Raw genomic sequence first — 25,404 nt, forward strand, 5'->3', positions numbered from 1 at the left:
GGGGGAAGGATGTGGGAAGGGCTTACAAGAGTCTTGTTTTTCCCAGTTTGGATTTCCCTCCTCTCCCCTCCCCCCTCTAAGTAGTGTTTTCCATCCAGATGACACTGAGAGCCCTAGCTCCAGCCGTTGAGTAGGCGGAACTTGAGCAAGTAGTTACTTGAGCATTTGATGGAGTGGATGGTTTAGCAGCTTTTCCTTTCCGGTTTGACTTCTAACTTTCAGAGATGCTAAAAACTTTTTGGGGATAACTCAGTGGGGGACCACTTGGCTGGCTTGCACAAAGACTTGGGTTCAGTGGATAGTACTGCAGATAGACTAAACCAAACAAAAACCAAGAAAAGATTTACAGAGTTTTATTTTTTTTATACCCTTTTAACAATTATCTTTTAGTTTTTACTTTGTGTGTGTTTGGGGGGGCGGGTGTGGTCACAACATAGGAAGCAATCAGGACAACTTCTGGGAGTCACTTACTTTGCTTTGTCGAGTGAGAAAGGATTTGATTTTTCTTGTTTCTATGTCACTGCATACTTCAGGCTAGCTATCCCACAGGCTTCAGTGCATCTTAAAGTTTGCTGTGATAGTTTTGGGATTAGTCGTACATGCCACTGGGTCCTGAGGATTGAATTTGGATTATGAGGCATGTGCCCTAGCACTTAACCACTGAGCATCTTCCAGACCCTCTTTTCTTTCTCCTTTTGGTTTCTTTCTGGTCTCTGTGTAGTCCTGGCTGTCCTGGGTTCTCTATGTAGACCAGGCTGGCCTCGAACTCACAGAGATCCTCCTGCCTCTGCCTCCCGAGTGCTCAGATTGCAGGTGTGGTGGCACATGCATTCTAGTCTCTTTTATTTCTTAACTTTTTTGTTTGTTTTTCGAGATAGGGTTTCTCTGTGTAACAGCCCTGGCTGTCCTGGAACTCATCCTGTAGACCAGGCTGGCCTTGAACTCACAGAGATTCACCTGCCTCTGCCTCCCGAGTGCTGATGGGACTAAAGGTGTGCACCACCAACACCCAGTTAATTTTACCACTTTTGTAGGCTGTTTTTATTGCCAAAAGTCAAAGTGTGTGTACCTTCTCCCTGAGATCTAATTCTGGTGGCAAGGATTTATGCAGGGCAGACTGCTGCCTAGTGGATTAGTGGGGTTTCTGAGTTGCAGGCTAGCCCTGGTGTTCTTCAGCAACATTTTTAGAGAAGAAAGCTTAGTCCTCTACATAGCAACCCCTTGAGTCCCAGGTCCTGTCTTGGCTTCCCTAAAGCTGGGGGTTTGAAGAAAGCTGAGGTTGTCCTTCAGAGGTAAAGGTTAAGAGGATTTAATGGTCATGGGTGTCACATTGTTTTTTTGAAAGCAGTGTTTACTCTTTCCATCGATAATAAAATCTGGCATTTATGGAGCCCATCCTCTTAGCCTCAGCAATTAAGCAGTGAGTGTTTAATGCTTGGTATGAAGGAGGTCTTTGTGGGTGTAAAAACTTGTGGAGAAAAGAAGCTAAGCATACAGTTGGGAGGTGGGGGCAAGAGGTCAAGGTCATCTTCAACTACATAGGGAGCCCATGAGACCCCCATCTCAGAAAACGAAAAGAAAAATAGGGTTGGAGAAATGGGAACCCCCAGTGTACTCTCTGTCTATCCTTTTTACAGAAGAGGACACAGACCTAGTGAGCAGCTGAGTTCCTATCATATTTCTGAGTATAGTTCCTCTAATGAAGAAGACTGCCCCCCATCTCCTCTTTTAGGACCCTGTGTGAGCTCCTAAGAGGAGGGAGGGCTGAGCAGCTGCTATTTGATTTCTGATCTTCAGGCTGCCTCCAGTGTTTCTGGATGATTGAAAAAGCCATGCCTTGCCTGGAAGCTGGTTTTGTATTAGGTGGGTCCTGTGTGTGTGTGTGTGTGTGTGTGTGTGTGTGTGTGTGTGTGTGTGTGGTCACTATTACTTTATTGAAAGCTTATTTCGGTCTCTTTTTTTTTTTTTTTAGATTTTTATTTATTTATAGATGGGCAGTGATGGTGCATGCCTTTAATCCCAGCACTTGGGGGATGGGCAGAAGTAGGTAGATCTCTGAGTTCAAGGCCAGCCTGGTCTTCAGAGCTAGTTCCAGGACAGCTAGGGCTACTTCACACAGAGAAACACTGCCTCAGATTTATTATGTATATTGTTCTGCCTGAAGGCCAGAAGATGGCATCAGATCTCATTACAGGTTGTTGTAAGACACCATGTGGTTACAGGAATTGAACTCAGGACCTCTGGAAGAGCAGTCATTCTTTGGGCAGGAAGTTCTGGGGGTGCTGGTCATTTCCCCTAGACAGGCCTGGACTGGGCGGGGACCTCCAGCAAGACTGAATTGGCCCTGTCTGTAGTGTTGTGTATGGGAATACCACCCTGAGCAGGTTCTGCTAGGAGAGTTGTTTCTGTCCATACACCATCTAAGGGGTCTCTGGATATCCATAGCTCTGTAGTCACCCATCCCTCCACCAACTGCAGACTTACATTTTAGCTATGCTGAGGATGTGACCACAGGTCTAGCTGTGTGTGCTTACTTGCCCTGAAGGTGCCATTCTATTTTTTATTTTATTGTTTTTGAAACATGGTTTCTCTGTGTAGCCCTTGTTGTCTGAAACTCATTCTATAGACCAGACTGGCCTCAACTCACAGAGATCTCTCTGCCTTTGCCTTTCAAGTGTTGGGATTAAAAGTATGCTTCACCACTGCCTGAAGGTGCCATTCTAAAAGTAATGTAGTTGCTTACCTTTTGGAACAGAAAGGAGACAATTCCCTGGGCTGTGTTGATGCTTCTCTAGAAGAGATGTGTGGGAAAGAGTCCCAAGAAAACAAGTGAGGTACCTTCTGTCCTCCTAAGGATGGTGTGAACCACCCCTAATGCTTTCTTCAAATAATTTGAAGGTGTGTGTGTGTGTGTGTGTGTGTGTGTGTTCATTTGTTATAAGACTATGGAATAGCTAGCCTTGAGTTCTTTGGTTGATCTTTTTTTGTTGAGGTATCAACTATTTGTTAGTACAGAATCCTGGTCTGTATCTGACCTCTCCTGATGGCCCAGTTACCCTGAGGCTGGCACCAGAAAGTGCTATAGGAGGAATAGGCCTCATGGTAGCCTGGGATGCAAGAGTGGTTGGTTAGGTTGCATGTACAAACTGCCATCACCAGCTCTGTTGCCACACTCATTTCCCTCTCATCTGTTAAATGAGGGAGTTGATTTTGTTTTTGCTTTGTTTTGAGACAGGATTTCACTGTGTGGTTGTTCTGAAACTCACTCTGTAGACCAGACTGGCCTCAACTCACAGAGATCCATCTGCTTCTGCCTCCCAAGCATTGAGATTAAAGGTGTGCACTACCACCACACAGGTGTTTTTGGTTTTGTTTTATTTGAGGGAGTTGAATTAGTGATCTCGTTGGTGACTTAAACCTGGAATATTTATTGCCTCCTCTGGAGAAGAGAGAATCTAAAGATTCTAGTGACTGCCTCTACCCACATTGCCAGCTCTAGACTGACCTGGATCTGATCTAGCTTCACTAGACAACTTTATAAACAGATGGCTCTTGGTAGCTGACAGGTAAGAGTTTGTGGAGGTAAATGATTTCATGTCCTTTGTTGAGCCTTGTATATCTTAGGAATAGAGTAAGGGTAGCTCTTGATCTTGGAGGTAGGTGGTATCTGTGTTGTGTGATTGAAACATTCTTAAGGACGAAGCAGCTTTCCTAGGCCAAAGCCTAAAGATGAAATGCAAATCTCTTCCAACTAGCTATAGCCTGCTCTCTTTGCTGTTTGTAGTGCCATTTTTGCCTTGCTGGGCCACACCTGGTCTCTGGGTAAATTTCTTTAGAAGAACTGAAAATGGGAGGGGGGAGGTCTTGAGTGACAGAACCTGAGTCGATGCTTTGGAAGGTGCAGAAGTTTTGAGACTCGTTTCTTGTGTAATCCGGATGCCAGATCAGCTCAGACTGGTGGCCGCAATACAAGGCAAGGGTGCCAAAGCCATGGCTGGACTTCAGGGAAGGAATGGAGGGTGGGGAGTGAGAAAACCCAGCCTAAAGGATGGATACTCTCTAGACAACAAGTAAGGAAGGGGCAGGGTGAGAGGGAACAGCACAAACACTTACCATGAGATGGGGACCTGGAGTACGTGGAGCTGTGTGGGGTCTGATGGCGGAAGCAGGCCACTGGTGGGTTCCAGGTACTCCTTTTTTCTGTGTGCTGCTAGCCAGCCTGTTGAGCTTATAACTCCGCCTACCATTAGTCTGCCTGTTTCTTTTCTCATCACTTCGGCTTTCCTATCATCTGGGATAAGTAGCTTGGGAAGGGAGACCCAGCTATGGGCTAATAATGCAACTGCCCAGTGGATTGCTGGTGGAACAGATAGCTGCCTGGGTATCTGGGTCTCACTCAGCTGTGTTCCTTGGTTTTGTGCCTTGTAAAATGTAGTCATCCTGATTGTGGTGGCACGTAACTATAATCCCAATTCTTGGAAAACTGACACTCAGAGCAAAAATTGCTCTGAGTTTGAAGCCAGTCTGGGCCACAGAGTCCATTCAAGGTCAGCCTACAATACATATTGAAACCCTGTCCCAAGAAAACCAAAGACAAGTTATTGATCCTTTCTAACCCTACTTGCCAGTCTCTGAACAAGGGAGACAGAAGGATGTAATTGACTGGGTAGAATGTTCAGGTTGGTGGCGCATGCCTTTAATCCCAGCACTGGGAAGGCAGAGGCAGGCGGATCTCTGTGAATTCGAGGCCAGCTTGGTCTCCAGAGCGAATGTTCAGGTTACACTCCTGTGACTTAGCCTCCCATACTGGGCTTCTGCAAAGGGCCTGTGGCATGGCAGATGGGACCAGTCACCTAATCTGGAACTGCTTTGTTTCTGTCAGAGTAGTACATGCCGGCAACCATGCTATAGTCTTTGAGGAGGTTTAGAACATAAACGATGGAAAAGCAGAGGAAGTGGGCCCTGTGGCCCAGAGAGAAGGCTAGGAAGGACCTCAGTTGGAGATAAGGAAAGTCCTGAGCTCATGCCCCACTCCCGCACGAAACAGGAAACTTTGTGCTGAGAATTTGCTGTTTAAGGAGCCTCTGGGGAGGTCTGGCCAGAGGGCTGTTTGAGGGACAGATTAAAATTAGCCTAGGTTGAGATAGGCAGACTCTGGAGAGGCCCGAGGCAGAAGTTTCTGTCGGGGCTGCTCTGGGAGGAAGAGTGGACTTATGAGGTTCCCTCAGTGGTAGAGAGCTTGCACTCAAAGTCCCGTCTGCTAGGACAAGACCCCAAGCTACTCTGAGGGTCAGCACTGAAGTCTTATCCTCTCTTGGTAACCCAAAGCAGGTGTAGCAGAGATACTTGGATTTTTTGAGTCAGTGCTCTTCTGTTTGACCTTAGATGCGTGGCTAGTGTCTGGGGATTCACTTGTATACTTTAAACCCTGCCAGCAAAAGGCAGAGAGGCTCCTGAGTCCAAGAGCACAGGTTAGCCCAACCTGGAGCCCCAGCTATGTGCTTCCCAAAGGAGCTACCAGGCAAAGGGGGGTTACTAAGAGATACAGAGCTCTGAGAACCGGGACTGTAACAAGCCTTCTCTTAGGTAAAGTGCCATGTCTTTAAGGAAAAAAAGCCCTGCTATATGTGCTTGGTAAAATTTCACAGAAGTTTGTTCTTCCCTTGGCTGAGAGTCACTCTGGTGTGGGTGGGTGTGGTGACATGGTAACCAGCAGCTAGCTATAAGATTAGTTTTCTTTGACAATCTTGACTCTGTTGAAGTGTGTGTGTGTGTGTGTGTGTGTGTGTGTGTGTGTGTGTGTGTGTGTGTAACTTTGCCTGGCACTCCTTCTGGCTCTTAACTCAAATCAGTGCCCTCCAAAGTCAATTGTTCAACACTTAGTACATCACTAGATCATGGAGCATATTCCCTCATCTCCCCCTGAATTTTATGAGTGTGTCCCTGCTTATCTGGATGTGTCCTGCGTACATGTAGGTGCCCATGAAAGTCAGAAGAGGGATCCCTTGGGCCTGGAGTTGCAAGTCATTTGGAGTCAGTGATGTGGGTAGGAGAAACTGAACTGAGGTTCTCTGCAAGAAAACAATGAGCCACCCCTTCAGCCCTGAGCATGATCCTTCTTCCCTGTGGCCTGACATGGGACAACCAAACACTCTCAGGCATGGCTACATTGTGGGTGGGGAATGAACTCTTTTTCTTTAAAACCAATATAAATATAACAAGACAAATATAACAAACATCCAGGTAAGCAAAGCTTCCCTGCACACCTGACTCCTGTTTTCAGCCTCCTCTCATACTCCTCCACCCAGCCCCTCTCACTTTCATATAAATATGTTATATTTATATTTGTTTTCTTTAAAACACCGACCCCCCCTTTTTTTAAATTTTGGAAGCAGAGGTAAGAGTTTATTATTATTTGATTGATTGACTGCACTCCCCCCCCCCCATGGGGTTTCTTTGTGTAACTGCCCTAACTGTCCTGGCTCTGTAGACCAGGCACAAAGATCCTCCTGGCTCTGTCTCCTAAGTGCTGGGATTAAAGGTGTGCACCACCACATCTGACAGTTTTAACTAGATTTTAAGCACAAAGATTAAGAGATAGAGGGGGCTGCGCATGTTGGCACACACCTTTAATGCCAAGGTGCTTGGAAGGCAGAGATAGTTGGCTATCTATGAGTTTGAGGCCAACCTAGTCTGTATAGCAAATTCCATGCCAGCTAAGGCTATATAGTGTCTCAAAAAATTCCCCAAAGCAACTAAAAAGAGACAGAGAGGGTGCTTGAGGGAAGACACATCCAAGAACGTGGGTATGGATATTTCAAAGGGGAGTCACCCTTTTTTTATTTTTGAGACAAGGTCTTGCTTTTTGTTTTAGCTTAGGCTGGCTCTGAACTCAGAGCAATTAATTATTCTGCCTTAGCCTCCCAAGTGTTATACTTAAAGGCATGAGTTACCATGCCTGGCTTGTATTTTTCCTTTTTTAAAATTTAGAATGGCATCTTTTAAGATTCTTATGTGCAGTGGTGTTTTGCTTGCAGGTATGTCTGTGTGAGGGTGCCAGATTGCCTGGAACTGGTGTTATAGACAATTTTAAGCAGCTAGTGTTTTTAACCAACGAGCCATCTATCTCTCCAGCCCCAAGACAGGGTCTTATATAGCCCAGAATGGCCTCAAACTCACTGTGTAGTTGAGGATAACCTGAACTTCTGGTTCTGTCTCTGTTTGCTTAGTGCTGGAACTGCAGATTCATTAGTAGCCCCTTCATGTGGGGCCTTGTATGCAAGACAAGCACTCTATCTACTGAGTCTCTTCCCAGCTTCTCCTCTTAACAGGAAAGTGAGAGAGGCTGGGTGGAGGAGTATGAGAGGAGGCTGAAAACAGGAGTCAGGTGTGCAGGGAAGCTTTGCTTACCTGCATGTTTGTTATATTTGTTTGGTCTTAAATAATTTTTAGATGTATTTTATATGCAGCAGGAGTGCTTATATTTATGAGCATATTGTGTGTGTGTGTGTGTGTGTGTGTGTGTGTGTGTGTGTGTGTGTGTGTGTGTGTGTGTGTCTGATGACCTCAGAGGCATTAGATACTCTGGCATTGGAGCTGCAGATGTTTGTGACCCATCAGGTGGGCACTGGAAATCAAATCTGAGTTTGAGGCCAACCTAGTCTGTATAGCAAATTCCATGCCAGCTAAGGCTATATATAGTGTCTCATCTACAAGAACAATTGCTCTTTATTGCTGAGCCACCTCTTTAGACCAACAAGATGTGGGATTTTTTTTTTTTTTTTTTTTTTTTTTTTAAGACTGGCCTAAAACTTATTGGGTAGAGCAAGTTAGTTTCCAACTTATGTTGATATTCCTGGTTTTGTCTCTCCAGTGGTGATACCATAAACCTTAAAGTGATTCTGGATTTTAATTTTCTTAAAAAAATTTTACACGTTTGTGCACGTGCTCAAGTATCTATGACTATGCCACATATGCACACGGGGTGTCTGAGGACAACTTATGGGTATCAGTTCTCTCCTACTGTGTAGGTTCCAGAGATCAAACTCAAGTAATCGGCTTTGGCAGCAAGTGTCTTTATCCACTGAGCCTTTTCAAACCAGCCCTTGAATATGATAGATAGTTCAGCACTTATAAGCACTTGTTTCTCTTATAGAGGACCCAGGATCAGTTCCCAGTACTTGTATCAGGCAGTCTACCACTGTGATTCAGCTCCAGGTGATTGATTTGATGCACTCTTCTTTTCCTCCATAGGTGTATGTGGTGTACACACACACGCACACGCACACGCACACGCACACACGCACGCAAGAATAAGTTTAAAAACTATAGGCAGGGTGTGGTGCCTCACACCTTCAAGGCCAGCCTGGTCTACAAAGAGAGTTCAGGACAGCCAGGGCTACACTGAGAAAACCTGTCTTAAAAAAATAAAATAAAAATATAAAATAAAAATAAAACAAAAACTGTAGTAAACTAGAAGACCTCCTCTTCCCTTCACAGCCTGAAAGGGATGTGTCTACTTTAACACTGCCTTATTTGCATAGCAGAAGCCCTTTGTGACAGACCTGTATGTAATTCCAGTGCCTGGGAGATAAAGGTGAAAGCATTGAAAGTTCAAGATTAGTCTAGGCAAGATGCTGTCTCAAAGTTGTTTTTTGTTCTTTTTAAGCAAGGAATTGTGCTAGGCATGATAGTGTACACCTTTGATCCCAACACTAGGGAATCAGAGGCAAGTGGATCTCTGTGAGTTCAAGCCCAATCTGGTCTACATAGAGAGTTCTGGGATGCTCACGGCTCTGTAGAAAGACCCTGTCTCAAAACAAGCAAACTCAGTGGTAGAGTGCCTGCCTAGCATGTACAGGGTTCTAGTACCACAAAAACAAATAAACGAAACAAAAATAGAAGTTGGATAAGGTGAACAGTTCTACCAGTTGTCTCAAGTACCTGCCTGCGGTTCAGGAGGCCAGGGGTCACAGGATAAAAACCCAGTATTTAGATCTGACTTCATTACCAACTAGTAACCACAAGGAGGGCACTCATTATAGCAGCAAATGCTCTTGCAGGAACCTGGCAAGATTCTACTTTTCAAAACTCAACATATGGGGCTGCAGAGGCCATGGACAAAATACTGCCTTTCATGCTTGAGGACTAAACTTATGACCCCCAGAATCTACATAAAAAGCCAGGTCACAGCTGGGCGGTGGTGGTGCAGCCATTGATTCCAGCACTCTGGAGGCAGAGGCAGGTGGACCTCTGAGTTGGGGACAGCCCAGGCCACACTGAGAAACCCTGTCTCACACAACTAAACAACAACAAAGCCAGGTTGGGGATTGGAGAGAGATACAAATGGTTAAGAGCACTGGCTGATCTTCCAGAGGACCTGAGTTCAATTCCCAGCAACCACATGGTGGTTCAAAACCTTCTGTATCTCTGGTTCTGTATCTCTAGGCCCATTTTGTCCTCAGGGACCAGGCATGCATGTGGTACATATACATACATGCAGGTGGAATAACTATATGTACAAAATACTTTTTAAAATCCAGGTGAAAGCCAGGTGGAGCATTCCTTTAGTTCCAGCTCTTGGCAGAGGCAGGTGAATCTTTGAATTTAAGACCAGCTTGATCTGCATATTGAGTTCTAGGACAGTCAGGTCTGCTTAGATAGACCTCAAAAACAAAGCTAGAAGGGCAGGAGGCCAGCCTTTAATCCCATTGCAATAATGGTTTTATTTCCAGCTTTTCACCTGTTCCCATATCCAGTAAACTGTTGGTTGGTTTGTTTTGAGACAAGGTCTCTTAACAGCTGAGGTTGGCCTCAAGCTCACAGTAGCCAAGGATGACCTTGAACTTCTGATCCTGTTGCCTCTACCTCCCAGGTGTTGGGATTAATGTGAGTGCCAGCATACCCAGCTCACTTTGGTTTGGTTTTGGAGACAGGGTTTCTCTGTGTATCCCTGGCTTTCCTGGAACAGCCCTGTAAACCAGGCTGTTCTCAAACCCAGAGCTTTGCCTGCCTCTGCCTTCCGAGTGCTGGAATAAATGCTTGCACCGCCGCTGCTAGGCTTTGGCTGATAGTAAATTTTAAATAGTATTTGATAAGTAATATCTAGGTTTAGAGACAAGATTATAACTCACTCCCAGCTACTGTAGACTCTAGTGCAGAAAACAGAAGACGCAGCAGCAGCCTGCTCACCTGCATTCATACTCCAGAGCATAAGAGAAATAAATACCTGTGTGTCTGGGCCTCTCTCAGACCAGAGCTTTCCACCAAGGGCTTATGAGTATCTTCTGGCAAAATAGGACTTTTTTTTTTTTTCTTCAGATTTATTACTTGTGCCTTGTGGTGGTGGCATACACCTTTAAACCCAGCAATCGGGAGGCAGAGACAGACAGATCTCTGTGAGTTTGAGGTCACCTGGTTTACACAGCTTTCCAGGACAGGCTCCAAAAGCTACAGAGAAACCCTGTCTCCATACCCCCCCCCAAAATTATTAATTTGTGTGTGTACATGTTTGTGTGAGTATATGCTCACACTTGTGTGGGTTTGTGTCTGTGAGTGGTGGTCTGTGGGTTCTCCTCTGTCACTTCCACTTATTTCCTGAACCTAGGCTGAAAGCCAGGTAGCTACAGTAATCCTCCTGTCTCCATCCTTCCAAGAGCTGTTGTCACAGGTGTTCTTGGGATGTCCAGCTTATGTGGGTGCTCAAATCCAGACTCTGGGCCTTGTGACTGTAGCAAGTGCAAAACCATAACATTTTTATGTGCTTATTTTATGGAGTGAGGCACTCTCACTCTCTCAGGGGTGTGGGGCTATGGTCTTTGGTCTGAGAAAGGATTTGTGTAACAGGGCTCTCCTGCTTTGCCTTTGTTGCTGGGAGATTTGCCCAGAGGTGTTGGGTGAAGCCTAACAGAAACAGACTCAAAGCCACGAAACTCGATGTGTAAAGGTGGCTTAGGATATACTCAATTTCTCTGTAAGGCCTACTTTGTGGATGAACAAACCTTTCCTTCCTGTCTCCCCTGACCGTGACCACTGTGGTCTATGTCTCCAGGTCCGGACACTATTTGTCAGTGGCCTCCCAGTGGATATTAAGCCTAGAGAACTATACCTGCTGTTCCGACCGTTCAAGGTGAGTCAGGACCCAGGAGCCCCCAGGGCCCAGGATCAGGGCTGAGCAGCATGAATGAATCTCTGCTGTGGACTGAACTGCAAAAAGGTGTATCAGAAACTGAGGTCCCAGACCTGGCTTTGTCTATGATGGTTCTGCCGAATCTCATCTTGTGCCAGTTTCTTGGCCCTGCCGAACCTCTGTGAAGTAGAGATGGTAATGAATCTTGACAGACTTTGCCATGTGGGAATTCTTGAGATTTGGTGTAGCCTCTTTTTTTTTTTTTTTTTTTTCCCCATTTGAAGCTGAGGAAGCTGAATAAGGCACTTGCGCTTAAATTAAAGTTAGTTGAGTACACAGAAGTATCCTAGGTACTGCTGTACCATGTGACTCAGAACACAAAGGTAGCAGGACTCAGTCAGCCTCGGTGAGGGGGTTGACTTTGGAGAACTGTTAGAATGAGTCAGTCAGCAGGAGACAGTGCTGGGTTAGCACAACCACAGCTTCTGACCCCTGAAACGGCCACCTCTCTCCACAGGGCTATGAAGGGTCCCTGATCAAGCTCACTTCAAGACAGGTAATGTCTCTCCTAGGCTTTCCTTCCCAGCCCTGGCTAACTGCTGTCAGAAATGGCATCTGAAGGCGGAGACCCACTCCTTGCTGTCTTGCTTCTGTCCTGACAGAAGGGTGGCCTCCACAGTTCCTGCCTCCTCTTTTCTAGCCAGCTGGGACTTGTCAGCCAGTCCTTGCTGGCTCTGGCATTCTGAACCACAGCCTGCTTGGCCCCCAAGGCTGAAGACATTAGAGATAGTAGCTGAGCTCTGACCTCCTGCAGGAGCTCTGAGCCTTTTGGGGGCCATTGGGAGTCTGAAGTCAGAAGTTTTCAATTTTATCTGCATGCATTTGCAAAGGCTTCTGGGGTTGTAGGTGCAGCTCTGTGATACAGCACTTGCCAGATATGTGCCAGACCTAGGTTTAGTCCTCACTTCTGCTTTTTAAAAAAAAGCTACAGAAAAGATGGTGTTATTAATGATATCAGTGATCCATGGGATAGTGCTGTGTTGGCATCCTTTCCTAGTGTGGTACCCAGAAGGGAGACTTAACTTAGATGCTTGTGAATCTTGAATCTTCTAGGCTTACCTTAGGGCGGTATGGGCAAAAGCTTTATTTCTTCTGTGTTCTCTAACCAGCAAGACAAATACTGTTTCTAATTTTTTTTTTTTTTTTTTATGTTTGTGTTCCTGAGGGGTAGGGGGATCTAGCCCGAGGCCTTGGACATGGTAGGAAAGTGCTGTGCCTGGGGTGCAGAGATGTAAGACAGGGAGACAAGCAAGGATGTTCTTTTTTCTTCCTACCAGCCTGTTGGTTTTGTGATCTTTGACAGCCGGGCAGGAGCAGAAGCAGCCAAAAATGCATTGAATGTGAGTAGACAGAGAACATTTCTCTGACCCACAGACCTCTGGAGCAGGATTGTCCCTATTCTTCCACTGCAAATCTTCCCCTACTGCATGCTCAATAAACACATGGATTTTTATTTCCCACCCATCCCAGGGCAGAATCTCTGGCTGCTTGGTTTGTTATGAGTGTCATTACTCACAGGGTCAGCGGTATTCCCTCTGCTGTAGCTCTGTGTACAGGCAGGCTTGCTTCTGGGGTCCTCCATGTTGATGGCAGGTGACAGTATGGGTCCTTGTATGACTCTCTCTTCCTTTTCTTCCCATTTAGGGTATTCGCTTTGATCCTGACAACCCCCAGACCCTGAGGCTAGAGTTTGCCAAAGCCAACACCAAGATGGCCAAAAGCAAGCTAATAGCAACACCAAATCCCACCAATGTCCACCCTGCCCTAGGAGCACATTTGATTGCACGGGACCCTTGTGAGTGGGCCTCTGACCCTTTTTCTCCTGTCCTTTGGCTTGGCCCAGGCCAGCAGCTTCTCCTTAAACTGTATATATTCAGATCCTAAGGGAATTAATCAATCATGCCTTTTTTTTCCTGGGGCCTTCTTTCATCTCTAGCCACCACCTTGAGACTTAGCAGCCTACTTCTTCCTCTCTAGACTCAAGAAGGCTGAGCTCCTAGGCTGTGAGGGCTGCATTATTTCCTTGGAGCCTTTTTTGTGATTTCTCTTTTTTAATATAGGGTATCTATGCCCTGCTTGAGATCTTCCAGAAATAAGGTATTGACCATGCCAAGCAAGTTCACAGGGCTTCTTTCCCAGTCTCGGAGCATGGGTCTATGCTTTTACGTTTGAAAGGGGGTGGTGGGAGGGGAGACCAGTGTTCTGGTGATGGAATGGAGGTTGTTGTCTCCTGTTGTAGATGACCTGATGGGGGCTGCTCTGATTCCTGCGTCCCCAGAGGCCTGGGCCCCTTACCCTCTCTACACCACAGAGCTGGCGCCAGCCATTTCACATACTGCGCTCACCTACCCAGCTGCCACTGCTGCTGCGGCCGCCACCCTACATGCTCAGGTAAGCTGTTTTGGGTGGAGGAGTAGAAGGCTTAAGACAAACAAGCATTGTCTACCTACCGTAGAACAGCATAGGCTGTTCCTGTCCCTGAACTGCCTCAATGGAAGTGTTGTCTTGAGCCAGGAATGGTAGCTCATGTCTGTAATCTTATGATTTGGGAAACTGAGGCAGGAGGATTGCTGGAATTTTGAAGACAGCCTGGGCTAAAATGTGAGACTTGGTGTCCCACAAAACAAAACAAAACAAAAAACCAAAACCACAAAACCCCACAAACTGTTGTCTTTGCAGATAGACCCTGGAGATCTATCTGTGTGTCAGGAGCACAAACCAGGGACATGTAGGCAGGTCTACTCTGCCTCTTCCTGTCTTTATGACAGTTATTTCTCTGGGAAATTAGAATAATATACAGTGCCTTTGGATTGTTCAAGAAACAAGATATTTTGTTTTGTTGGTAGATTTATTTATTTAGATTTTTTTTTTTAAAGACAGGGTTTCTCTGTGTAGCTTTGGAGCCTATCCTGGCACTCGCTCTGGAGACCAGGCTGGCCTCGAACTCACAGAGATCCGCCTGCCTCTGCCTCCCAAGTGCTGGGATTAAAGGCATGCGCCACCAACGCCCGGCTTATTTAGAATTTTTAAATGATGGTGTGGGGGGTACTCATGTAGCCCAGGCTGGCCTTGAGTTCCTGATACTCCTGTCTCTACTTCTCAAGTACTGGGGTTATCCATGCAACACCATGTCAGGCTAACTTTTATTTATTTATTTATTTATTTATTTGTTTATTTATTTTTTTTGAGACAATCTTGCTATGCAGATCAGACTGGCCTTGAACTACTGGTAATCCTCCTACTCAACCTCCAAAGTATTGGGATTACAGGTTTGGGGACTGGGCACTCGGGCAGAAAAAAGACAGTGGCTATTTGTAGGGGAAGTTTGAAAGAGCAGAGGCTGGGCCCAGAGCCCAGGGTGTCAAGTACTGTTGTTTCTGCTGCTGGCCATGTAGACATTTACCCTGTTCTGACCACCAAAAACTGAGCCTTGAGTGACCATTCAGCATAGGGGTTTCCTACACTGTCAGGAAAAGAACATGTGGGGGGAGCTACTTGGCCCTGACCTGGCAGTAGAAAGGGAATATGGAAAAAGGGAAGGAATAGCTTGGGAAGGAGAGTTCACAGGAAGCAGAAACTGCAGTTAGAAGAACTGGGTACTCTATTATTATTTCCAGTACTCTGGAGGCAGAAGCAGGCAGATCTCTGAGCTTGAGGCCAGCCTGGTCTACAGAGTGAGTTCCAGGACATCAGGGCTGTTAAGCGAGAAACCCTGTCTCAAAGACCCATAGAAAGCAAGCAAGCAAGCAAGAAAGAAGTACCTTTACCTGGGATCTGATTGCATGTCCATTTCTGGGTCGTCTTATGGGCCTAGCAGCATAGAGGTTGGGTGTCGTGCCCCCCCCCCCCCCCGGGAAAATTCAGGTCAGGTGCCATTATCTTAGCAGGTTTACCCCAGCAGGGAAGTCTCTCAGGCAGGTTTTGATTGTACTGGGCTAAACTGTAGTTAACATGGTACTTTATCCAGCTGAGCATCGTGGACAGCTGAAAAATCCCTCTGAGGTAGCCAGGGTCTTCCCGAGGGGAAGGTTTGGGTAGTAATGCAGGAGTGGAGTAGGAGATGGGGCGGCCTTTTCTGTGTTTGTGCCCTAGGAAGGTCTGGGTGCTCTAGGCTAAGCTGGTAGCGTTCAGTGCAGGAACAGTGCAGGGTCCTGGGGAGAATCAGGGGCACCTGTCTTATTGGGTTCCTGACCTATGATCCCAGCTCTGCCACCAATTAGCTACATGAGATTCACCTTTGGGCCGCTGTGTGCTCATTTGTGAAATGCAAAGGCTGACTGGGTTGGGTATTTAAGAGCCAGAGACAATGGATTTCTTATGTGAACCCAGGAGACACTCCTGTTCTGCTACTGTTCTGCTAGCTGGGAATGCTGCCCTGCTGCCAGTCCCTGAACTCTGTAGTCTTCTGTGGTTCCTTCCCCAGATCCTGGCCCCAATCTTTTTGTTTTGTTTTTGTGGCAAGTTCTCCCGTATTCCAGGCTAATTTCTAATTGCATTGTGTAGCCAAGGGTCAGGTCTTGAGCTTCTCATCCCCCTGTGTCTACCTCTAGAGTGCTGAGATTACAGGCAGGCATCACCCTGGTTTTACATGGTACTCAGAATGGAACCAAGGCCTCATATATTCTAAGCAAGTACTATCACTGAGCTATTATTCGTGTTTCGTGCTTTTTGAGACAGGGTCTCATGTAGCCTAGGCTGAGATGACCTTGAACTCCTGATTTGCCTGCATCTTGGAGTGCTATGATAGATACATCATGCTATACCACAACCAGCTTTTGATAAGCATAAAGTACTACAGAAGTGCTGGGATTTTCAATTGCTGAGGCAGGAGGATGATGGTTATTGTCTGGTTGGATGCCTGAGGTCTGTATGCCTGAGATGCTGCCTTCTGGCCTTCCTGGGATCAGGAAGGAGGCCACCCTGAAGCACAGTGGTATATTTGGGAGGCAGACTAATGACTGAACAGTCTTTAGTTCTGATCTTGCTTTTCAGGCTGGCTGGACACCCATTTCCTTAGCACTAAAAGAGGCCATGAGGTTGTAGTAATAGGCATGCAAGTAAATTCCATGGAGTGATAGTTTCTGTTTTTCCCTCTCCACTGTGTTCCATGATAGTACTTCACCAGAAGTGTCTAAATAAGGAAGCAGACACTTTGAGAGAGGTTCTGACCCAGAAGACCAGTAGAAAAGTGAAGGGCAAGGAGGTGACCGTGAGAAAAGTTAGCAGCTAAAAAATAGAAGGCTCTAGGAAGGTATGGGCACTAATATCCACTATTGCTCCCCTACCAGGCACATTCCAGCTTCCATAGCCCTGTGACTGCACAGACCAGACTTGCAGGAGAGCCCTGAAAGGACTGAATCTTCACCTGAGATAGGCATTGTGGCCTCTGCCTGTACTCTCGGCACTAGGGAGTTGGAGGCAGGAGGGTTAGGAGTTCAGGGCCAGCCTTGGCTATGTAGCAGATTTGAAGCCAGTCTGCACTACATTGAAACTCTGTCTCAGCAACAAAACTTTCCTTGTAAGCAAGAAGGCACGAAAACATGTGTGGCCACAGAGTCCCCCTTACCTGTTTTCTGTGTAATGGGGCTTTTGACAATTTAAGTGAAATTTGTGAATGGAAACTAAGAGCAGAATGTGGCAAGTACCTCCCTCAAAAGCATTTAAGCTCCTGCAGATCTGCATTTAGGGAGGAAACCAGACAGATAGGGTTTCTTTTAATATTGGCTTGTCCTACTCCAAGGAAAACCTTTTTCTTTCCTTTTTTTTTTTTTTTTTTTGGTTTTTCAAGACAGGGTTTCTCTGTGTAGCTTTGGAGCCTATCCTGCTATATCCTGGCACTCACTCTGGAGACCAGGCTGGTCTCGAACTCACAAGAGATCCGCCTGCTTTTGCCTCCAGAGTGCTGGGATTAAAGGCGTGCGCCACCAACGCCCGGCTTTCTTTCATTTTTTCTTTCTTTCTTTCTTTCTTTCTTTCTTTCTTTCTTTCTTTCTTAAGCAAAAAGCCCTAAGCTCATGGCAGTTCTCCTGCCTCTGCTTCAGTGCTAGGAATTTACAGACATGTGCTGTCATGCCCAGTGATGGCTGTCGCTTTTAAAGCCCTGTTAAGGTAGGATAGCTGAGGGTGGGTAAAGGTGCTTCCTCCAAGCATGGTGGCCTGAGCTTGATCCCTGAAACCCACAGAAGGATGAAAGGAGAGCACTGATTCCACATGTTTATACATGATAGTAAATAAATGTATGGATTTGGGAGTGGGTATATAAATAAATCAATGGAATCAATGGATGTGAATCTTTCATAAAATTTTTTGTTTTTGTTTTTTCAAGACAGAGCTTTTCTGTCTTGAAACTTGTCCTAAAACTTGCTCTGTAGAACAGGCTGGCTCTAACTCAACTCATAAATCTGCTTGCCTCTACCTCCCGAGTGCTGAGATTAAAGGCGTGCGCCACCAATGCCTGGCCTTAATTTTTTTTTTTTTTTGATTTGTTGTTATGATGATGATGATGTTTGCGTTTGGACATGGGTGCCATGGTATAATGTATGGAGGTCAGAGGGCAACTTTGTGGAGTCAATTTTTTTTCTTCCACCTTTTTGTGGGTTCCAGGGACCAAACTCAGGTCAAAGGGCCTATGTGCTTTTAGCCACTAAGCCATCTATCTCACTGGTTCTGGGTGAAATATTATTTTAGTTGATTTTCTACCAAAGTGAGGCTCCCATTTTTATTGGCTGTTCATATTTTTTCTCATGTAGATGCCTTCCTTTTTGGTAGATCTTTTCATTTGGTCCTAAGATCTGAGTGGGAACTGAGACAGTGTCCTCCTTCATCTTCCTGTTGTCCTCATGTTCTCTTCTTGGTTTGAAGCAGTCCTCATGTAGGACAGGGGTGCCCTCTCAGGAAGCTGTGAACAGCTGAAGGCCCTGAGAGGATGATGACAACAGGGTCTCTCACATACTAGGCCTGGGCCTGGAAGGTGTCATGAGCTGTGCTGTGCTAGGGCAGGAAGAGGGGATGCAGAAAGGGACTGGGCTGCTGTTAGAGGAACCCAGGCCGCAGGCATATATGCCAGGCATCTGTGAAATGTTCCACAGCAACCCCGCTGAGTGCATCCATTCAAGTGCACACATCCCTTTGCACCAGTGGCCTGGCTGTCCTGGGCCTGTGAATGCCCCCACCCCCACCCTGAGACTGACTGCAGGGCTGAGAAACTGCTGCTGTAGTTGGAGCACCTGTGGAGCATGTATGGGGAGACTTTTTCAAGCAGCTGTCTGAGGCGTCAACTCTTAAATGGAAGAGGATGAGTGGGAGACTTCCTAAGACTTCCCTCTGAGTCCCCTATGTCTGGTGCCATGGGCACCAGCCAGTCAGGCACTACTTGTGGGGCCGCTCCAGCTGGGTGAAGGGTGGTAGGCAGAGCCCATGAGGAGATTCTGAGGTAGCTGGAGCCTGAACTTCTCTGGCAGTGGTGCTGCTTCTGCTTATATCCTTGCTTGTGAATAAGTTCTGGTGTCTAGCCGGCCATCCCCAGCCCAGCAGAAGGCCAGAGGAATTCCTCCCTTATAGCTGTCAGCCAGGAGAGCTGTCCTGCTACGTGCCAGGTGTTCAGGTGTTAGGATAATCAGCCCCTAACTTCTCATCACCATCCTGGGAGGGGTGTGTGGCCCAAATGTTGGTGCATTCTACAGGCAATACATAGCATTCGGAGGTCACAGGAGCAGTTCCCAGGGCAGTTCCCTCAGCCCAGAGGGCCTGGCATTGGTCATACCCTTTCTGCTTACCCAAGAGGCAGGAATCACATGAGGCTAAGTGGGCCAACTGGGTCTGCCTGCTATAGCTTCATGGGTATTGTATGAGTGCCCAGCTTCTAACTCATTATCTACAGTGGCTCTTAAGTGCCATCCCTCTCTTTCCTAAGGGGACTCTAGGCTCTCTTGGGTGCTCAGACCCCACTTTCCCCCAGGCAGCTTTGGGTCAGACTGGGGCCATGTGTAACTAGGGCAGGTGCCTTCCCTGAAGTCTTTGTCTGGCAGCAGTTCAGCTGTCTTTGCCAGGTCTGGCTCACAGAGAGGGAGCCATGCTATTTTATTGACCAGTCTCTGGGAATCCTGCCTTGGGGACTTCTGCCCTATGGGGCCTTCTGTGGTTGCCATAGTATAGGCAGCTGCAGGCCCAGAAAAGACAACCTGAAGCTGTCACCTCCTTCCTGAAACCCCAGGAAGGGTGTTATGATAAGTTTTTACTCTAAGCCACCCAAGGCCTGCTGCTACATGGGTGCTTTCCGCCAGGCTGCCCGACTTTTGCCCGCTGCCACGTTAAGGTCCCAAGTAACACACAAAGACTTATATTAGGTACAAATGCTGCTTGGCCAATCGACTAGGATTTCTTATATGCTAGCTCAGTCTTAAGTATCAACCATAAAGACTTATCTTATTGGATGCCAGCTGCTGGCATCTTCATTTGCTGGGATCACATGGCAGCTCCAGAGCAGAGAGCGGAAGGAAGAGAAAAAGGGGATGACTTCCTTCTTGCCCTTGCTTATATATGAGTCTGCCTGCTATGTCACTTCCTATCTGTATCACAAGACTTCCTTTTATTACATTTCCCACAATCCTTCTTGACTCCTAATCCTGCATAACCTGCTTCTTCATTGGCCAACAGTACTTTATTCAACAGCCAATAAGATAAACATATACAGAGAAGGGCGTTCCCCATCAGGGGTTTCAAGTATCTGAACTTATGAGCCTTGAAATGAGAATGTGGGAAAGATGGAAAGGTCAAAAATGGCTGTATTGAAGAATTGCCTGTGTGTGTGTGACCCCTTGGAGATCACACTGATTTTGTTTTTTAGTATGTTTTACCTCCTGTCCTGCTTGCTCTTTACAGCAATTTTTTTTTTTTTATAATGTAGATCAAGAAACAGATCCAAAATGGGTGGTAGTGGTGCATGCCTTTAATCCCAGCACTAGGGAGGCAGAGACGGGCAGATCTCTGAATTTGAGACCAGCCTGGTCTACAAGGCCAGTTCCAGGACAGCCAGGGCTATGCAGAGAAACCCTGTCTCCTGGGAGGGGTGGGGGTGGGGGAGAAAGATCCAAAGAAACAGCACAAAATGTGTCAGGCTCATTCTCCTGTTGAGAATTTATCAGGCTAGGTATCACTGTTGGCAGAGTGCTTACCTGGCATGTGTGAAGCTTTGTGTTCAATTCTCAGTACTGCATAAAACAAACACAGATACCCCCTCCAGTAGTCCCAGCACTCAAGAGGTGGAGGCAAGATCAGAAAGGCAAGGTCATTCTTACTTATGGTAAGTCAAGGGATTCATGAGGTCCTCTCTCAAAAACCAAACCAAAACAAAACCAAGGGCCTTTCAAGATGGCTCAGCAGGTAGACACTTGCCTGCCAAGTCTGACAAACCCAAGTTCAATCCCTGGAGCCCATGTGGTAGAAGGAGACCAACTCCCACCAGTTGTGCTCTGCTCAAGCATGCACGTACATGTGGGGTCCAAATGCTGGCATGTCCTCATGGAATCCTGACCCGAAGACCAGGAGGCTGGCCAGGTGGTGTTTTCCCATTTTCAGGAGAAAGAAGCCAATGTTTAAAGGTGAGTAACTGGCCCAGGCTCTCCCAAGTGGTCAGTGACAGCCTGGACAGACACAGGGACTCTGTTCAGATTCACCCAGCTCCAATTCAGGACGGAGGTGTGTGGCTGGTAAGTGTGCCCTGACAGTAGCTTCTTTTGCAGGTGCGCTGGTATCCCTCTTCTGACACCACTCAGCAAGGATGGAAGTATCGCCAGTTCTGTTAGCTCCTCAGTAAGTGTTGGCACAAGAGGCCAGCATCCTTGATGCTGGCTGCTCACATGGCTGTGGTCCTCTCTGCCCAGTCCTGAGAGCTTGCTATGCTGTTGGCTCCTTTCTGTCTTTCTCCTGTTACCTTGCACCCACTTTTTCAGCCTCCATAGCCAGCTCCCATCCCACTGTGCTCATGGCCACCTCTCTTCCCCTCCCTTCAGGTCTTGTCACCCTGGAGTTGGTCCTGGGTTGTGTGGGGCCAAAACAGGGCTCTGCCCTACTGCCACGTGAGGCCTGTGCAGAACTGCTGCTTCCCTCTAGACACTGTGAATCTGAAGCCTGACTCAGTGGACGGCTCTTGTTTCCTTCTTCTTCAGTTCTCCAAGGCCTTCCAGGAGGATCGGGAGGCCTTCCTACTGGGACACCTAGGCCCAGCTTGTCAGCCTCATTGGGAACCCAGCACAGCCTGACCTCCTGCTTAAACTTACTTCTGTAGTTCCCCATCAAGGAAAAGGGACATTTAATTTTGCATGTTTATGAATTGTGACACTTAAACTTGTACGGTTTGTTCCCACACTGTTGCCATAGCAACAGGTCTTGGCACTGGAGGCTTGTCAAGCCTAGTCTTTCTCTCTATTCCTGACTCCTACACCCACCCTACTTCAAGGAGGCCTGAGTCTTGCAGCCACTTCTGACCTGAAGGCCCCGCTGACACACACACACACACACACACACACACACACACACACACACACACACACACACACACACACACGTAGACTTGTAGACTATCCTCATCTAGCAGCAGATCACAGCGCCTCCAGAGTCCTGCATCGTCTCCTTCTCCAGAGGGCTGACAAGCCTAAGAAGCCTTCACTGTGCCTCCCTCCCTCAGTGCACCCCACCCTGCCACTGCTCTTCATTCTTCCTGAACTTTGAAACCAACCAAAACCTGAAAAGTATTTTTGTACCCTATGTAACAAAATATTTATGGATCATAAATGGTTTTTCATGTGTTTACCATTAATTATTGAAGAGACCTTGTTCAGCCTGTCGGATAAGTTTAATGTTTAGTTTGAAGCATGAAGAAGAAAGGGGTTTCCGTTCCTTAGCAATCGGCCTTTGTGTCAGGCATTGGTTTAAGAAGAATGAGATGAAGGATGAATTGTGCAATTTTGTTTTATTTTACAAGCATGTCCGGGCTTTACCTTTAACCTCAGCTTGGATGTTTGGCTGCTTCGGACTGTGGGTGATGTCTGGAGGTGGCTATTGTAATTGCTGACCCTGTGAGAATGTGAAACTGGATCATAAATGAAATGCAAAATAAAAACCTGAAGTGACTGTGCTTTGATTTGTGCTCGTACATTCCATGGGGTTTCAGGCTGCCAGGCTGAGGGATGACCAGAGGGAAGCTGGGAACATTCCTGGCCTGGTGGCTGTCTGGGTGGGGATACCTAGGACTTGCTACTGTTACTGCTGCCTTCTGTAGTTACAGGAGGAACTGACCTGCACCACGGTCATACAGGTGCCCACTGTCCGTCATCCCATCATGTATGATGAATTCCCTCTTTGGTAAAGAAATTCTGAGTGCAGAGAGCCTTAGTCCCTGCACCCTGTCAGGGACCTGAGTGTGCCTTTATCTACTCACCTTCACCCTCCTGCCCTGTGGTTCTCAAACCCTCTAGGAAGAAAGAAACTGAAGTTGCTGTGCTAGGTCTGATCTTGGTGTACATCTGTGAGGCTGGCTGTAGCCCAGGTTAAAGCTAACCCATGATGTTGGCTGTAGACTGCAGTTGATACCTGGGTAGAGAACAGAAGGTCCCTGAGGTGGGCTATGCTGAGAGCCTGGGCTGGCATAGACAGGGTGACTCTTCTGTGACATGGTGTTTCAGTTTAATAAGAGAGTGGCTTGAAGGCTTTTCTAGTTCCTACCGGAAGGCTGGAGTTCTGAGTTTGCTTTTCTTTTGTCCATCCTGGTACTAGAGGGTACGACCAGTAGATAGTGCCTGCCGCCTCCTGGTTCCCACTGAGTAAAGTGGCAGTGGCTGTGGCTGGCCCTGGGTGCACCCCCTTCTGTGGTGTGGCTTGGGTCTAGGGTGTTAACTGCTGACAGGTGTGTCAGAGGTGACATGTATCCAGGTGGTAAGTGGGCTAGGAGGGGCACAGGCAAACACAGGCTTTGGGGTAACGGGGTGGCAGGTGGGCAGGTTACCTGTACCCCAGAGGGAGATTCAGGGTGGGGGGATGTACCTGTGCTTGTACCAGGAAGAAGAGGAATTGGGTCTTGTCAGTACCCCTTACTGGTGTGTGGTCTTGTCAAGCATGCAAGGGCCGTCCCAGCCTGCTGCTCCTTCTAGCACCTCCTCCTAGCATGGAGAAGAAGCTGTTGTAGACCTGACAGCCCCTTCCCAGAGCAAGCCATGGCCTGACCTACTTCAGCTGTGTCTGGATCCACTGGGTCTTCCTGAGGTGCTGAATTATTTAGTTGGGGTGCCTTGGTCTTTCTGAGAGGGGTAGAGGAAGCTACTCCATAATTTAAAAGGCCCCCATGCCTGTGGCTTCCAGGGGCAGGGTGAGGGAGGAGGGGGACTCCTTCACGCTTTACTGAGCAGGGCCCAGGCCTTGGCCTGATAAGAGGGAGGGAGGTCCTGCAGCCTTTCCAGCTGGTTCTTCGTGTGCCTCTGCAGACAGGCTTCAATGGGCTGTCACATCTGGACTGAGCTTGAATGGACAAGCAGAGCCACCCACAGTTAAGGAGTTGCCTGGTAAGGCACGGTAAAGCTGGACTCAGAAGCAGCCTTGTCCAGAATGCCTGTGGTATGCTCGTCAGAAAAAGCCAGCAGGTGTGTCATCCTGGTCTCTGATGGCAGGAGTATTGGTTAGGTGTTGTCAGTTTGACACATGCCAGGATCATCAGGGGAGAGGGAAATGAGAACATGTCTCCATCAGATTGGCTTGTAGACAAGTCTGTGGTGCATTTTCTTGATTAAAGACTGATGTGGGAGGACCTGCCCACTTTGGGCAGTGGTTCTGGGCTGTACAGGAAAGCTGGCTGGGCAGCCGGTGGTGAGCAGTCCAGAAAGCAGCGCCCTGCTTCAAGGTTCCTGCCTTGGCTTCTCAGTGGACGGTGGCCTGGGGTATGTAAATCGAAAAACTTTTTCCTTCCAGTTTCTTTTGGTCACCTTCTTTATCAGAAACTTAAGACAGAAGGAGTATGGTTTCTTCCTTTCTCAAAGGACCAGAGAGTCAAGTAATACTAAGTTATTTGGGTGCAGACCCCTTCTTAACAGTACCGAACTTCCCAAGGTGGGGACCGTAATCACACATCCCTGCTTTGCTAGAGACCAGTGCTGAAGGTGCCTGAGAGGACTGTGGCTGCTGCCCCTGCACCCACCCCAGGAGAAGTTGGCTGCTGACAGATTGGTTTGCCTTCATCTTTTTGAGATTCTGTAGTTTGATCAGCAATTTTTAGTGATTTTTTTTTTTTTTAACTGTGGAAAGTTTATTGGGGGGACGGGAAATAAGGGAGTTAAGGAAGGAAAGAGAAGAAAGATGGAGACAGAGAAGGCTGCCTCCTCAGAGAAAGAGAAGCACTGATGGCAATTCTTATCATGGGGCCTTGCAGGAGAGTGGATTTGTAGGCTCCAGGCTGTGTGGGTTGCCCTACTCACAATCTGGAAATCAGTACCAGGTAAGAACCCAGCCGACGTGGGGCCAGAGGTACGTAGAAGGACCAGGACTCTGCTCTGCCTGGCTGATCCGGCAGTTTCCTGAAGTCTGAATGAAGACTTTTTGGTTAGGAGTTCTGTCAGCTTGTAGACAACCCCTGAGAAATGGGCTTTAAACTCAGAGTACAGTTACAGAAAGTGCCAGAAGGGACTGCCATAGCCTGCAATGATTTAGGGTCTTACTTTTGTCTCCTGATCTGGAATTTTCCCAGGCTGACTTCAAACTCATGGTAACCCTGTTGTCTCAGCCTACTAAGTACCAAGTTTCAAGCATGTGACACCGTATCTGACATTTATTTTATTTTTACCAAAAAATGAAGTGTAGATTAAAACTTATGTTCTGTTCTTGTCAGAGATTGTCAGGGATCAAAGTCATTGAAGTGTGTGTGTGTGTGTGTGTGTGTGTGTGTGTGTGTGTGTGTGCGCGCGCGCGCGCGCGCGCTCACCATGTATTCTGGGCTGGCTGGCCTTGAACTTTCAGTAGTTCTCCTACTCCATCAGCCACCATGCTTGTCACTGAAAATTTTATTATTTTTAAGATTTATTTATTTCTTATGTACAAAGTGTTTTGTCTGCATGTATGCCTATAGGCCAGGAGAGGGCACCAGATTCATTATAAATGGTTGTGAGCCACTTTGTTGTTCCTGAGAATTCAACTCAGGACCTCTGGAAAAGCAGCCAGTGTTCTTAACCTCTGAG

General features: G+C 47.2%; 1 protein-coding gene across 1 annotated transcript in view; it reads left to right on the top strand.

The window, feature by feature from the left end:
* Rbpms2 (RNA binding protein, mRNA processing factor 2) overlaps window positions 1-20,991 on the top strand; it is a 31,702-nt gene extending 10,711 nt beyond the window's left edge. Inside the window, exons 2-7 of the mRNA XM_035443351.1 lie at window positions 11,051-11,128; window positions 11,646-11,684; window positions 12,466-12,528; window positions 12,833-12,983; window positions 13,428-13,579; window positions 20,929-20,991. Coding sequence (XP_035299242.1) covers window positions 11,051-11,128; window positions 11,646-11,684; window positions 12,466-12,528; window positions 12,833-12,983; window positions 13,428-13,579; window positions 20,929-20,991 — 546 coding nt within the window. The remainder of the gene's footprint in view (window positions 1-11,050; window positions 11,129-11,645; window positions 11,685-12,465; window positions 12,529-12,832; window positions 12,984-13,427; window positions 13,580-20,928) is intronic.
* Window positions 20,992-25,404: the final 4,413 nt, after the last annotated feature.

Source organism: Cricetulus griseus, chromosome 4 (assembly GCF_003668045.3).
Source record: "Cricetulus griseus strain 17A/GY chromosome 4, alternate assembly CriGri-PICRH-1.0, whole genome shotgun sequence".
Classification (NCBI taxonomy): Eukaryota; Metazoa; Chordata; class Mammalia; order Rodentia; family Cricetidae; genus Cricetulus; species Cricetulus griseus.